A 16,432-nucleotide genomic window follows, 5' to 3' on the forward strand; every position below is an offset into this window, starting at 1 on the left:
TTCCATCTTTAGAGGCAGACCAACAGACACAAAGGATTATTTCAAGATCAAATCTCCCAAAAATCCAGTATTTCATTGTTTGTACAGGGGCTGCCCTTAGTATTTTAACTGAACTGCAGGACAACTACATGTGCATCATACCATAGATCTTTCTCAGGGTATGCCATCTTGAAAATCAAAGTGAGGCATCAATATTTGGTTTTGCCCTTCCACCCACATTTTGCCCAAAGCGAGGCATATAACGAAAACAAACATTTTAATTTCTCTTCCCTTTCACTGCAAGTGCACCTCGCACAAATCTCATGCGGAATCTTGCTCCATGACTGAAGAAACCTGGGTAAGATTAGGCAGTCATAACCAAGACTTGCCGCGGTTGTTTCTTGTCACTGATATTCTTTGGAACTAGGCCTATATTTTGGTAAAACTTATGCATGACGATGTAGAATTCAAATCCCCAAAACATCCAAGGAGAAACAACACAACCAGTTTTTGTCACGACTGACGTATCAGGTTATCTTAAAGTCCGAAGTTCTTCACGATACGGAAAACGGACGAAAACAATAAAAAAAATAAGGACAGCACGGAATTCCATATTAACTGCCAAAAAGATGCATGAAAACTTAAAAAGGAACCTAATTAACAAGTTTTGTAGGTTAGTCTTCATTTCTTTCGCACCAAATATGCACATCGTACCGGTACTGAAGCGATCACTGGCCAAACGAATATATACATGTGCAATGCACAACGTGCTGCGGCATCAGCATCACTTGTAACACAGCAGTACTACAGGGATTCGTATTTCATTGGGAAGAAGCTGAGTTCGTGTCAAAATGCAAATGGCTAGTCTTGGTTCCACGACCCTCTCGTACAGCGATCCGTGCAGCGTGCGTGCACGGTATCATGCGATTCAATATGCAGAATGACCGCAAAGAACGTCTTGATCCAAGACTGATGTATCAGGTTATCTTAAAGTCCAAAGTCCTCCGGGCTGTTATGATAATGATATTAAAGGTATAGTCCATCATTTGTAATTTGTGCATTTTGTTCGTTTGAAGCAACAAAAGTGTTAAACATCCAAAGAGGGGTGCCGAACAACTAACCTGATGCAGTCTCAGCTCAGCTTCAGCTATATATTCCGAGAAAAACAGCATTCTAGGATCTCGATTTCAAACAAAAGTTGCTGAATCATGTTTTGAATGGGGCCAGAATTCAGCGTCCGAGACACGTTCTCACTGAGCCGATTGTAGCTACTCAATGTCGCGCACCAATCTTACGAATTAAAGCAGCCGCGCAAGCGTGTGCATCGTACCAACGCTTCGCTGAATTAAAAACACAAACTACTAACGGAAATTTCCAACGGTGCGTCTTAAAAAGACGCACCGTTGGAAAGGCCTTCTTTCGTTGATTTCTTCAAATGACAGCTTGCCAGAGAGAATAATTTCGCAGGGAGTTTAGTCCCCTTACTATCTTTCAACCAAGTATGTTTGTCAACAATAATTACGTCAGTACTTTTTGGATAGTTGCAAATGATGGACTATAGCTTTAATTAACCCTAACTCCTGGGGCTCTTTTACTAGAAAGTATCCTGAATCCGCCAAAGTCCACCAATTTTGTCATGCAAAAAATGCTGGTATCCCGAGTCCATCATAATCCCCCAGTGTAGATACTGGAGGTATCCTGAATCCGCCAAAGTCCATCAGCAAAAGTCTTGATGGATTCTGGCGGATTCAGGATACCATGGTGGCATCAACAAAAATACAGCATGTTTTTCCATAGAGTCGCATGAAAATTGTGATGTGTGTTGTTCCATAGGATCCATCAAAATACACCATAGATAGAATGAAAAGACTAGATCAGCAGCGCGTCCACACGCGCCCATTCACTGTGCGATAAATCTCCGCCATTTTTAATGTCTCTCTTGGACACGCAACAAATTAACGCAAAGTAATGGAGCTAAATGTATCTTTCCTCCAGCACGTGACCTAGCTCAATGCGCGCGAAGCTAGAAATGCGCACCGAGTATTTACGCGATGCGCACATATAATTATTAACGATGCACATGGTGCTCTTTGCGCGTAAACGGCGTTGCGCTCGTCATGTTTTTGGCATTATTTGTATCTTTCCTCCAGCACGTGACCCTCCATGCAAGTCCACCCAGTACATGTGTGTACATGTTTGTACAGTACCGGTATGTGACAGACTTGGCAGGGCTAGTGCCAGCAGTATTTACTTGACCACAAACATTACAAAAGAGTTAAACTGTTGAGATCCTGAATCCATCAAAGTCCCCCAATAGCTCAAAATAGAGGTATCCTGAATCCATCAAAATCCGCCAGTTCCGCTAGGCTTCCAATCCTGAATCCATCAAAATCCCCCAGTTTGTGCAATATGGAAGTATCCTGAATCCGCCGAAATCCCCCGAAACAGGGGGGTGGATATTGATGGATTCAGGTACGTTAGGGTTAATAAACTTATCATGATCAAACAACCACAATTCAGATGTCACTTTTATTGGGAATTGATAATTCCAATGGCCTGTATCAATGTCAAATTAGTTATAGCCTATCTTTCCAGTTAAGATTACAGTGTTTTGAGTTCAAATTTGATGAATAAAAGTAAAAAACCTGTGTGCTTCTAGGGTCTGCCTTTCACGGCAAAATACCCGGCAGAAGGGTCTGCAGACTTTGAAACTTCAAAAGGCTGTAAGTTGTTACAGAAACAATGCATCGGCATACAGTTTGCACCATTGAATTTCTCTGGTTACAAGCTTTAATTTGATGTATAATTTGATGCATCTTTTGAAAATTATAATTTTGGGGTATTTTACTTACTACATGTACCAAAAAAGTATTTGCTTTGTTATTGTCTTTATTCTTAAGATTGATTTTTATAAAAGTGTAAACCAAAATAAAATCAACTTAAGTAATCATAAGTTTCAACTTATCAGCTTTATTCCCTTATTAAAGTCCTCCTCACTGATATTTAAAAGTGGAACTACCGGTATGTAAACATCCTCATTAGGTGGCAAATTGCTTTTTGAACTAAATTTGTTTCACAAAAAAAATTGCAGGGTGTGAAATCTCAGCTTTAAAGCTGATTATCAGCTTTTTTTTGTTTAGGATTTCAGCTCTTTTTCCCCGACTTGCTGTGCACAAAAGTATAGGAGATTTCCAAAGTTCAGCTCTTTTACACTTTTTTTCAGGTGTTTTCAGCCCTTTTTGTCAGTGGTCACTCACACCCCTTAAAATCCAGGAGGTAGGGTTACCATAGGGGTAATAATAATGTAAAGCGCTTTGATCATAGTTAAAAGCGACGTATAAGAACCTGTTATTATAATTATACGTGTAATTGTACCATTAATAATAATATTAATAATAATAATTTGGGAGGCTAATCATCCTTACTCGCAGCTGGTATGCTGAATTGCGAAGGACGCGGCTACAACGTGGTCGGGCCGCTGGTACACAAAGGCGCCTATGGCTGCCGGCCACAGACCCATATATGACCACGGAGCACAGCCTGAGATTGAAAGTGTTTGATTTTTCCGGAGGGAGGAAAACCGGAGGGCCCAAGAAAAACCCTCGTGGCACAGGAGAGAACCAACACACAACTCTACTCACATGCGATCAGCGGCCAGGATTTGAACCGTAGTCACCTTGGTGAGAGGCGAGCGCTTTACGCACAAGCCACCCATGCCACCCCCACACTAGCTGGAGACACGTTATCATAATTTCTTCGCACGATGGGAGACATCGGTCATTAGGGAGAAATTTTCATGTCTCCCTAGTGTCACAGCCCCCCCTTTAGAGGCACAATTTTGCTGTCGCAATCAGATTATATTTGTTGCTCGTGGTCTAATTTAATTAGTAAACCTACCAAAATTCGTGGGAAAAGGACAATTGAATATTGGGTTAGGGCACATTTAAGTTTGAAAAATTGTGTGCACAAGTCTATGGGGATGTCTCCAAAATGTCTAATCCAGGGTGATTATTATTATTATTATTATTATTATTATACACACACAGTTTTTGTTTACGTCTAAAGAGCTAAATAAAATGCCCTTACCATCAGGAACAGGAACTACAACAAGTGCTCTGTCAATGAAAACGGTGTTAGTAAGATGCTGGGCCACTCCCACACTAGCTGGATCCTCATACACAATGAAGCAAACACGAGATGTCACAGGTAGCACAGAGTCCCTAGAAAAACAAAGGGTCACAACTTTATCCCAAACAATGCAATATCAAATCAGGCACATTTTGGAGGTACATTGTAAGACACCGCACACCAATGTTGTTGGACTCGAGTCCAGGACTCAGACTCGAGTCGGACTTGAGTCACATTTTCCATGACTCAGACTCGACTCAAGTCACATTAGGAAACGACTTGGACTCGACCATGATGACTCAAGACTCGAGCTTTGTGACTCGTGACTCAAGCAACCTATTTTCATTAAAAGAAAAAACATAACCTAACGTATTGGTGCGACGAACGTAGCTTTCTTTTTACTCCATAGACAAAACACGGCACCGCCTCCAGGGGACGCCTACACGCGCCTAGCGCCTGCACGAAGAGCACCAGGCCCCGGTGTCATGCCAAACAGTGTTCGGTATCATAGAAGAGGGGTTTTGGGGGGATCACATTTTGAGTCTAAACAAAATGTACACACACAAGGTACAATGTATACACTGTGATGTACTCTAAAAATTATTTAAAACATTCTTATTAGTTTGGTGAACAACTAAGAACAAGTGACTCGAGACTCGGACTCGAACTCAACGTTGGTGACTCGACTACAACACTGCCGCACACGCGCCTAAATGTCAGAAGAGCAGTCAGGTGACTGATTCGGATTTAGATGCACTACTGGAGTGCCTGTTCAAAATGTGCCTATTCGGAACAGGCAAATTGCTTGGCCTCCGGTAGACCTGCAAACATAGCGGTATAGAGTGCAGTGCCCGTATAACAGCGCTCCATGTTTACACCTCACCGTTGCGTGATCCTCCACTTCAAAAAATGGTCGAGGCCCACCACACCATTGTGGGATCTTCCCACTTCAAGAAATGGTCAAGCCTATACATCCAACCGTGCCGCCACCATTTCCATGCATGTTAACCGTACCCGTACCATGGTGCGGTATAACGGGAGCAGTGCCCATTGAACATGTGCAACAGTGCATAGCACAGTCTGTATAAGGTAAACTTGGGTAAAAACGCCAGATTTTTAGGTTTTTGTTAAATATCTCAGTACTACTTGGAGACACTAGAAAATAAATATGTGGTTTTATGTAACACATGTCTCCTCTATCAGGTGCAAATATAAAATCATTATATTGATAAGGGGAAATTTTCCCCCCTTTTCGGGAGGAAGTTTGGCGGGCGTTTTTACCCGGGCCTCGGGGAAAAAACGCCCACCCACATTTATAAAAAAAAAAATGGATATATACCACAGGTTTCCCTGTAGTATAGTCATGTTTTTGTGATTAATTTAATATTGAGGGATACTTCATCAAGTACAAATAACTTTTCAAACACAGCTGGTTAATTATAACTACAAACTTGATCATTTAAAAACAGGTATTTTTATGTGGAAGGAAGTGGAACATTAGCGTACATAATTCGCCCATAACAGACTTGGAGGCTTACAAATTTATGTAAGTATAATGCCTGCCAATATTGAAAAATCTATTTCAATCAGGTTGAGCCAAAGCATAGTCAATATTATTAGGCATACCATACATGTATGTTTCTAGCCTACTGCTGATAACCTAAGGCTTTATCAAAGGAGAACTACCATACTAAGATATGCACATCTCTGTAACAATAAGACAGATTTCTTAGAGCAAAGAAATGCAATCATGGAGAAAGTTCTACTCTGTAACCACAAGAAAGAGGAAATTGCCGGTCATAAAAGACATAAAATTTGAAAACTGTGAGCAATACATCATGAATGAAACGCAACCAAAAGAACCACCTCTAGTCTTCAAGATAATCTACACACCACACATCAAAACCAAGCAGCTAAGAAAAGCATTGCTGAAAGACTGGCATTTAATTTCGGAACACCCGAAATTATGCAATATGTTTCCCAGCGAACCAATTCCTGCCTATAAAAAGGCCAAAAGTCTGAAAGGTTTACTTGTCAAATCAATGTTTATCGTTAACCGGGAATTGGACTCATCACGAGGTTGACACAAAATTATATTACATGCACTTACCGGTATCTATGCACTGTAACATTTGACACGACTTTAGCCGAATATAAAATACCGATATTGGCTTACTACTGATGAAGCTCTGCTAGTATAGCATGAGAGCAGAAACCGGTCTAGTTGGGTCTTAGAACCATTTCTAGTCATTTTTAATTATTAAAAGTATACTCAAATCACCATAAAGGTGTTATTTTGTTTTTTCTTGAGAAACTGCCACGAATTCATGATTTCTCGGGCATTCATTAACAAATGTCAGATTCCTTGCCACTACGTAACGTCAGTTAGTTATACAGCCTACATGTACCTCCCCACTTCACACAATACACTGTTTAATATTTATGTGGTAGGACTCTAATAGATAATACTTTTTATACTCATACAAGAAACATATGGCTGTAGAAAGTTCTAATAGCGAGGTTTTTGATGATAAATGAGGCTGCAACAGAGTTTGATGTCAAGAAATGTACTGGGCGTCTTTACCCCGAGACCCCTGATTTTGCCCGGGGTAAAAACGCACACTCAAAAAACATTATTAAGCAAATATAAAAATAGATTTTATTATTTTAATCATTTGTTGTATGTAATTAACCCTTCTTAACATATATCAACTAAAGAATAATAAAACAAGTCAGGTGTGTTTACAAACACAAATGCCCCGCAACCGTGACTGTTTCCATGACATAACACCACTCTAACATCAACTTACATGTACCTTGGTCAAATGGAACGTTCATTGACAGCATTAGTGTCTTCTGTAGGTTTTATATGAATTAATCCCTAATCCCTATGATCTCAGAATAAATACAAGATTTCTACTGTTTTAGCCACTGTGACCTTGACCCTTGACCTTTCGACCCCCAATGCGATAGGCTCCTTAGGATTGCCAAGGACAATCCACAAACCAAATTTGAAGTTCATATGTAAAGTATATCTCAAGTTATCACGCTGACAAAATTTCTTTTGTTTTTGCCACTGTGACCTTGACCCTTGACCTTTTGGCCCCAAATGCAAAAGGCTTCTTAGGATTGCCAAGGACAATCCACAAACCAAATTTGAAGTTCATATGTAAAGTATATCTCCAGTTATCACGCTGACAAAATTTCTTTTGTTTTTGCCACTGTGACCTTGACCCTTGACCTTTTGGCCCCAAATGCAAAAGGCTTCTTAGGATTCCCAAGGACAATCCACAAACCAAATTTGAAGTTCATATGTAAAGTATATCTCAAGTTATCGCGCTGACAAAATGTCTATTGTTTCAGCCACTGTGACCTTGACCCTTGACCTTTCGGCCCCACATGCAATAGGCTTCTTAGGATTACCAAGAACAATACACAAACCAAATTTGAAGTTCATATGTAAAGTATTTCTCAAGTTATCGTGCTGACAAAATTTCTTTTGTTTTAGTCACTGTGACCTTGACCCTTGACCTTTTAGCCCCAAATGCAAAAGGCTTCTTAGAATTGCCAAGGACAATCCACAAACCAAATTTGAAGTTCATATGTAAAGTATTTCTCAAGTTATCGCGCTGACAAAATTTCTATTGTTTTAGCCACTGTGACCTTGACCCTTGACCTTTCGGCCCAAAATGCAAAAGGCTTCTTAGGATTACCAAGGACAATCCACAAACCAAATTTGAAGTTCATATATTAAGTATTTCTCAAGTTATCGCGCTGACAAAATTTCTGTTGTTTCAGCCACTGTGACCTTGACCCTTGACCTTTCGGCCCAAAATGCAAAAGGCTTCTTAGGATTACCAAGGACAATCCACAAACCAAATTTGAAGTTCATATGTTAAGTATTTCTCAAGTTATTGCGCTGACAAGATTTGTCCGGACACACACACCCACCCACGCACACCCAGTCGTTTTCTGCTATGCTTCCGAGGATTGGCTTTGTGTTTTCCTTTGTCCCTGTAATATAACACTCTCCCATAGACTAAGCACACAAACCTGCGTTCGAGGACAATAGGCACCTTCCTTCGAGGATCAATGGCCCCTTTGTGCTCCTTTTGTTGTCTGTCCTCAGGCGTAATGCCATGCAGGAACACACACACACACAGACTTGTTTCACATACCTAGTGTGGACTTTCCTTTCTTTTCGTGTAGTTAAGGAACACCAGTGGAAAAACTCATATTTCTCAAACTGTGAAAACTCTTACAACCCAATTTTTTTTCAATGATTCCCTTTAGTGTTTCTCTTCATTCTGCTACAGATAAACCTAACCCAAAAATGCCTCTAAACCTGTTTTCCAGAAATGGGGAAACACTGTGTGGACGTGGGCAAGTCCACACTTCGTCGCTGCTACCTACATTATGTGGACGTCTTTTGTTCGGAAGTCCACACTGCGTATGTAAGACAAGCTCACCCCTGGAAGGACAAGGCGGAAACAGTATGCGCCTTCGGCTTCGCCGCGGGGCATAAAAACAGGTAAATTTCCGACAGGATATTGTCTTGCTGGAATTCTTTGCACTTGTATCTGAAATAATCAGTTAGATTGGCGGGCTATTTGGTGTTGTATTTGTATGGGCGTCGTTAGGAATTTGTTTTTAGTTATAGAGGGACAAACTACATTTTTTTCACCAAAATCCCTGTACTTTTTCTAGCGTATTCTCGATTTATCATTTCTTTCGAGGGGGTAGGGACATCCCCCAACCCATAGAACTAATATTTTATGTTATTTTATTTTGCTTCGGAGGAGGCAAGCGACGCCCATGTATTCCTTAGACTTTATTGGAAATACCGGTAGTTGATTGTTCTTGTTTTGTTTGAATTTTTTTTACGAACACTTATAAATTAACATAATATTAATGCTAAATGACCCGTCAACCATAAAACAAGGAAGCGATATTTAAAGCTACAGTCCATCATTTGTAATTTTAGCATTTGTTCGTTTGAAGCAACAAAAGAGTTCAAAATCTAATGAAGGATACTGACCAACTAACTTGATGAAGTTTCAGCTAAGCTTCAGCTGTACATTCCGAGAAAAACAGCATTTTAAGATCTCAATTTCAAATCAATAGTTACTGAATCATGTTTTGAATTGTTTTGAATTGCAGCTATACGCAACATCGCGCACTGATCCGAGGAATTATAAAAACCGCGCGTGCGTATGCGTCGTTCCAATACTTGTGCGCGCTGTGCTGAATAACAAAACGATTTACTAATTTAAATTTTCCTACGGTGCTTAAGAATCACCGTTGGAAATGCCTTCTTTCGTTGATTACTTCAAAATGACAGCTTCCCAGAAAGAATAATTTCACAAGGAGTTTAGTTCCCTTACTATCTTTCAACCAAGTTTGTTTTTCAACAATAATTACGCCAGTTACTTTTCGGATGGCTGCAAATGATGGACTATAGCTTTAAGTGGGTTCCTAGAGGCCTATGTATTTTAATGTAAACTGTTCAATCTGATGGTCCCACACTATATATTTCAATGTAGGGTATAGGCCTACAATCAAGGCCAAATCTCGCTGGGCCACCAACCCCCAGCCCAGCTTTTGATGTCGGGGGGCAACCGCACCAAAATGTAGACATGTAGACATCAAAAAAAAAATCCGTTGGGAGGAAGGTGGGGGGGCAATGTCCCCCCCCCCCCCCAAAATTTCACGGTTTTCTTCGTATTTTTTTGGTACCGTACACAGACTGGCAACAAGTCTAGTAGTACATCATGGCGGCTTGGTGAATTGGCCGACTCAGTTCGTTGCTTTAAGTACTAGTGATCATTCAGTCTCAGAATAGTTTTGCTTGACCAAACTACCGGTACCTACATTTTCTTAACACTAAATACTTAATTTTTGGGACCTTCTATTAATAAATAGTAATGAAAATAATCCTTGTTTTACCGGCCGTGCCATAATATGTACATGAACGAGACAGTACCGTACCGGATTTACAAATGCGTTACCGAAATTGAAATTCCTAGTTTCGGCGCACCGAATTTACAAATCCGTTGATTCTTAATATGGGTGCAACAACTCCAGCTAGTGTCTAAAAGCAGATTTCAACATGTTCAAGAAAGCTTGATATGTGATAGACCCGTGAACATGGCTTGTAAACTACGCCACGCTGTTGTGTATTTCCAAACCTGGCGAAATTTTCCCTCTGACTCCCTCCGTAACACACACTGGATGTTATTTTGCCAATGTAATAAGTACTCACATAAGAAGCTGTCTTGAAATCTGTTTGTACGTCAAAACTTGCATATTGACGAAATTTGAGGAAAATTCTGGCCCCGGTTCATGAAGTCCTGCTAGTGCTAGCTGCCATTTTCTCCCAACTGACGCATGCGCATTGCGTTTTATTGTACCGTCCTGTTTCGTATGATTCGACGGCTGTTTACTGTCGCAGCTAAAAGAGACATCGTTTTAGACAAGTTTCAAGTCCTTTCCTCTCTCACCGCGACGCACGCGGGCACACGTGCGCCCACGTACGTGTGCGCACACGTACACGAGAAGAGCCGAACAGCCAATCAGGTGCGGGGGTTTTTTGAGGTTGCGACATGAAACAGCCGTCAATCTGTCCAAGCGACTCGTCCGGGGTCATTTGTCAGGGTCACTTGTCGGGTTAAAATCTAATTTCTACACGTTCGTATGGGTCTTTATTGATGGCAAATTTCGTCGAAATTACACAGTCTGAACAATCGGACGGGCAAATTTAGATTTCTAGGTGAGTACTCAAAATGCATTATGCATACGGAATTATGTATGGCAGATCGATTTCGCTAGGTTCAAAAATACACAACAGCGTGGCGTTGTATACAACGCCACGTTCACGGGTCTAGATATGTGAGTACTCATCACACGGTAGAGCAATGTTCAGTTTTTGTCACGGAAGGACGATTTCGCTTGGTTCGAAATGGTACAAGAGCGTGGCGTAGTTTACAAGCGGGTCTACGCCCAACCAACGGACAATGACGGAACAATACCAATACCATCTCCAAATGTTAAAAAAGGCGATTCGTAGAGTCCTGGTCATGCTGGTTACTCGGACTAGTAAAAGTCCATGTAGTAAAACTATACTCCTAGAACTATAGATGTAGAAGCCCGCAAAATTGTCTGCAGCACAAAATACTAATAAAGTACAAAAATGTCCATCAAAATGCAGACATTTCACACAGAACCGCTGCACAGTTTGCCCCTATACTCCGTACTTTACCTCTTGACTAGACCCGTGAACGTGGCGTTGTATACAACGCCACGTTCTTGTGTCATTTCGAACCTGGCGAAATCGATCCGACATACATAATTCCGTATGGGTGCCGAGTACTCACCTAGAAATCTAAATTTGCCCGTCCGATTGTTTAGTCTGTGTAATTTCGACGAAATTTGCCCATCAGTAAAGACCCATACGATTTCATTTTAACCCGACAAGTGACCCTGACAAATGACCCCGGACGAGTCGCTTGGACAGATTGACGGCTGTTTCATGTCGCAACCCCGAAAAAAAAACCCACACCCGATTGGCTGCTCGGCGAAATGATAGTATGCGCATGCGTACAAGTGCATGTACCGTACCCCCCGCGGCGCGCTCCGAGCGAACCAAAATCATCGCTCGATTTTGCGTGCACGTTTCAAGTGTCAGGTTGGCTCAGTGCGGAAAGGGCTTTTTTTTTCATCATTTTAGCCAAAAAAAACGACATAATCAAGCGATGTTTGTTCTGCGCATATTTTGTGAGTATGTCATGAGGTGTAGTACAGAGTTTGGGGGCAAACTGTGCAGCGGTTCTGTGGGAAATGTCTGCATTTTGATGGACGTTTTTGTACTTAATTAGGGTTTTGTGCTGACAACAATTTTGCGGGGTTCTAAATCTATGAGGCTCCACTACGTGGAGCCTCATACATGTAGTTCTAGGAGTACTTGTGTACGTGTGTGCACACGCGCGCACGTGGGCGCACGTGCACCCGCGTGCGGTGCGGTGAGAGAGGAAAGGACTTGAAACTTGTCTAAAACGATGTCTCTTTTAGCTGCGACAGTAAACAGCCGTCGAATCATACGAAGGACGGTACAATAAAACGCAATGCGCATGCGTCACTTGGGAGAAAATGGCAGCTAGCAGGACTTCATAAACCGGGGCCAGAATTTTCCTCAAATTTCGTCAAATGCAAGTTTTGATGTACAAACAGATTTCAAGACAGCTTCATATGTGAGTACTTAATTATTACATTTGCAAAATAACGTCCAGTGTGTGTAATGGAGGGAGTCAGAGGGACAATTTCGCCAGGTTCAGAAATACACAACAGCGTGGCGTAGTTTAAAACTACAACAAGCCACGTTCACTTGTACGCATGCACATACTATCATTTCGCCTGTACCGTACCCCCCGCGGCGCGCTCCGAGCGAACCGAAAATCATCGCTCGATCATATGCGTGCACGTTTCAAGTGTCAAGTTGGCTCAGTGCGGAAAGGGCATATTTTTCATCATTTTGGCCTAAAAACCGACAGAATCCACCTATGTCATGTATGTTAGTTCCGCGCATGATACGTGAGTATGTCAAGAGGTAAAGTACGGAGTATAGGGGCAAACTGTGCAGCGGTTCTGTGTGAAATGTCTGCATTTTGATGGACGTTTTTGTACTTTATTAGGGTTTTGTGCTGCAGACAATTTTGCGGGCTTCTACATCTATGAGGCTCCGCTCACGCGGAGCCTCATAGTCCTAGGAGTAGTAAAAATAGTAACAGCAAGAACGTTAATGTAGACCCTTAGTTTTTATAATACTTACTCCTTTGGAAAAAGTCGAACATCTTCCAATTTTCCGAGATAACCAAACAACGTTTGAAGCTGCTGGACAGTTGCAACTGGCGAAATATTTGTTGCTTGAACGACTCTCGTCAAACCGGTCATCTTGGGTTACAATGAAAGTCTTGTTAGCAAAAAGTGACTAAAAAGTATTAGGCCTGACTAAAAAAATCAGAGAGAAGAGGACGAGAACACGTAACCAAAACGCCTAAATCAGCCTAGTTCATCATTGTTCATCATGTAGTTCGGTTTACCCCCGTAGTTCGCGCGTGTTATATCGGTTGTCAGCAGGGTGACCGTAAGGTCATGACTAAATTCTGCTAAATGCACTTCAAAATCTGTCAGATTTATCTAAAATCTGCCAAATTCCCCAGAATAACTTGAAATACACTGTAAACGCTTTAAATCACATGCAGATGCTGCAATACTGCCTTAAAGCTATAGTCCATCATTTGCAGCCATCCGAAAAGTAACTGGCATAATTATTGTTGAAAAACAAACTTGGTTGAAACATAGTAAGGGAACTAAACTCCCTGTGAAATTATTCTTTCTGGGAAGCTGTCATTTTGAAGTAATCAACGAAAGAAGGCATTTCCAACGGTGATTCTTAAGAAGCACCGTAGGAAAATTTAAATTAGTAGTTCGTTTTGTTATTCAGCACAGCGCACACAAGTATTGAAACGACGGACACGCGCGCGCGGTTGTTATAATTCGTCGGATCAGTGCGCGACGTTGCGTATAGCTGCAATTCAAAACAATTCAAAACATGATTCAGTAACTTTTGATTTGAAATTGAGATCTTAGAATGCTGTTTTTCTCGGAATGTACAGCTGAAGCTTAGCTGAAACTTCATCAGGTTAGTTGCTCAGTATCCTTCATTAGATTTTGAAGTCTTTTGTTGCTTCAAACGAACAAAATGCACAAATTACAAATGATGGACTGTAGAATATTCAAATTACATTATAAACAATCTATAGCCACATAAAGATAATATGAAATCGCGTAAATTACAGGCAAAACACGGTTATCACCAAGGAAATCCGGTTCCCGGGAACCTCAGCCGGCACCTAGACCAGGCAACGTTTCCTATTTTGCAAGGGCTTTTGTTTGAAAAGATTGCAGCTTTGTAAATAGACGTACCATTTTTTTGCAAAATATGCTGTTTTACTGTCAAAAAAAAACATTTAGTTTTGCAGAATTCCGCCAGAAATCTGCCTTAAAAATAAACTGTCAAATCTTCTGTCAAACTCGTTTTGTAACAAAAAAATCTGTCAAAACTAGCCGAAATTCGGCTAAAACGGTCATTACGGTTGTTGGTCACTTCGCCCCGTTTCCACTTCGCCCCGTGTCAGTTCGCCCCAACCTCGTCCCCAGTGCTTACTTTATTTCCAACCGCGTTTCCAATAGTAAACCCTGGATAGGAAACTTTCTTCCTGTATCCTGATTGGATACCGTAATCGGCTAGTAATGGATTTTTATCGTGTACTTGGTGTTATATATTCACAACGTGCAGTACGTGTTTTCGCGATCATTCGTCCACGCCTTCTCGAAAATACTAATTTCCTTTCCAATTTGCTCATATTATATGATACTGCATGTTGTCTCGATAAGATCGTAACAGTTTGATTTCAAAAATCGTGTTTTCGTAACTCACGCCGTGCTCGCGCTGCTACGAATTGACTCTGTTTTTACCCCAGACACCGCATACAAAAACAAACGCTAATGTGTAACGCATATCCAGGCACCAGACTGTTCTCATTTGCATACGTGTGCAAAAATCTTGCACATGCAAATGATCCAATACCAGGGTGAGAGAGCAGGTAGTGCTGGGCGCGTACTGCTCGACACCCTGGGTGAGAGAGCAGGTAGTGCTGGGCGCGTACTGCTCGACACCCTGGGTGAGAGAGCAGGTAGTGCTGGGCGCGTACTGCTCGACACCCTGGGTACGAGGTTGAGTTCGCCCCAACCTCGTCCCCCAATTTTTGCACGCATATGCAAATGACAATAGTCTGGTGCCTGCTTGTACGTTACATTTACGTGTACTTTTGTATGCGGTGTCTGAATCGTTGATCTCCAATATACACAGACACGATTTTATTTGAATTATTGTTACGATCTTAACGAGACAACATGCAATATCACCTTCAGTCTTGTCTGGTCATACTTTTTCAATTTCCAATTTTGTTTACTTTTTGATATAGCTTTGCTTTGTCATTGTACTTTTGTTCATTTGTTGGCCGAATAAATAATAATAAGGGAATAAATGTGTGCTCCGGAGGTTTTTATCACTCTGTTTAATACCACTTAGAGTCTGGGTGCTGATAATTACCCGAGCCGGAGGCGAGGGTAATTATCAGCACCCAGACTCTAAGTGGTCTTAAACAGAGTGATAAATACCGACGGAGTACATATTTATTCCCATTCATAAATACCTTTTCGGTAAAAAAAAATCATATAATTCGTTCAAAACATCCCGATTTTGTTCAACAAATTCACTTTATGCTTTTTGAAACATCCCTCCTGCAAAATAATGGAGTGTTCAGCTGGCGAGTAAGATGAAAACAACCCTTTTATGGAGATTGACGCGCGCGTATCATGTTCTACGCGATGTCGCGCAGAACGCACCTGGCGCGTTGCGTTTTGAATTTAGAACTATAAAATTCTAACTCCCTGGAAGTGTTGCGCATGCCTACGTGAAAATTGTGAACGTTCAACCAATGAAACGATAAGAGGCACTGGATTTTTAGGAGTCCATATTTTATTGTGACACTGGAAAAGTGTTTAAGACCAGCCAGCCATGTCTTTATCATCCGTTTAATACTGGCCACGTGACGGGGCTCTCGACCAATAGGAATGGCTAAACTGTCTGAGGTATTTATGAATAATAATTATAATACTATACAGGAAGGAAGTTTCCTTTCCAGGGCTTACTATTGGAAACGAGGTTGGAAATCAAGTAAGCACTGGGGACGAGGTTGAGTTCGCGCTGACCACTTCGCCCCATCGCCCCATCGCCACATCGCCCCCATCACCACATCGCCCCCATCGCCACATCGCCCCTACGCCACTTCGCCCCATCCCCACGTCGAACCATCCCCACTTCGCCCCATTTTCACTTCGCCTCGATAGGATGGATTCGCTCGTACCTAGCCCCATTAATGTGGCCTATTTACTTACTGGACTGCCTCCGTAAACATAGGCCACACATCCACTATGTACAAAAACGTGTCGCACTTTGCCAAATTTTGATTTTCGCATTTAGGCTTAGTTTGTAGGGTTTTTTGCTTTAGAAGCATACTCACCCTCTTTATAGGCTAATCAGAAAGTGCTGCCTTTTTCAGATGTATATTTTTCGTGAAATTTCCAGATTCATTTTTACACGTTTGCGTATCAAAATTTCAACATGAAATTTCACAAAAATTAGACATCTGAAAAAGGCAGCACTTTCTGAGTAGCCTATAAAGAGGGTAAGTAACAGAGTATG

The 16,432-nt window shown here is 41.4% G+C and overlaps 1 protein-coding gene across 1 annotated transcript in view; it reads right to left on the reverse strand.

Moving 5' to 3' along the window:
- Nucleotides 1–13,246, reverse strand: part of LOC119728244 (splicing regulatory glutamine/lysine-rich protein 1-like) — an 89,000-nt gene extending 75,754 nt beyond the window's left edge. The window contains exons 1-2 of the mRNA XM_038200399.1: nt 12,932–13,246; nt 4,066–4,199 (exon numbers count right to left, since the gene is read on the reverse strand). Of these exons, the coding sequence (XP_038056327.1) occupies nt 4,066–4,199; nt 12,932–13,053 (256 nt within the window). The 5' untranslated portion in view covers nt 13,054–13,246. The remainder of the gene's footprint in view (nt 1–4,065; nt 4,200–12,931) is intronic.
- Nucleotides 13,247–16,432: the final 3,186 nt, after the last annotated feature.

This window comes from Patiria miniata, unplaced genomic scaffold (genome assembly GCF_015706575.1).
Source record: "Patiria miniata isolate m_02_andy unplaced genomic scaffold, ASM1570657v1 HiC_scaffold_20, whole genome shotgun sequence".
NCBI classification, from domain to species: Eukaryota; Metazoa; Echinodermata; class Asteroidea; order Valvatida; family Asterinidae; genus Patiria; species Patiria miniata.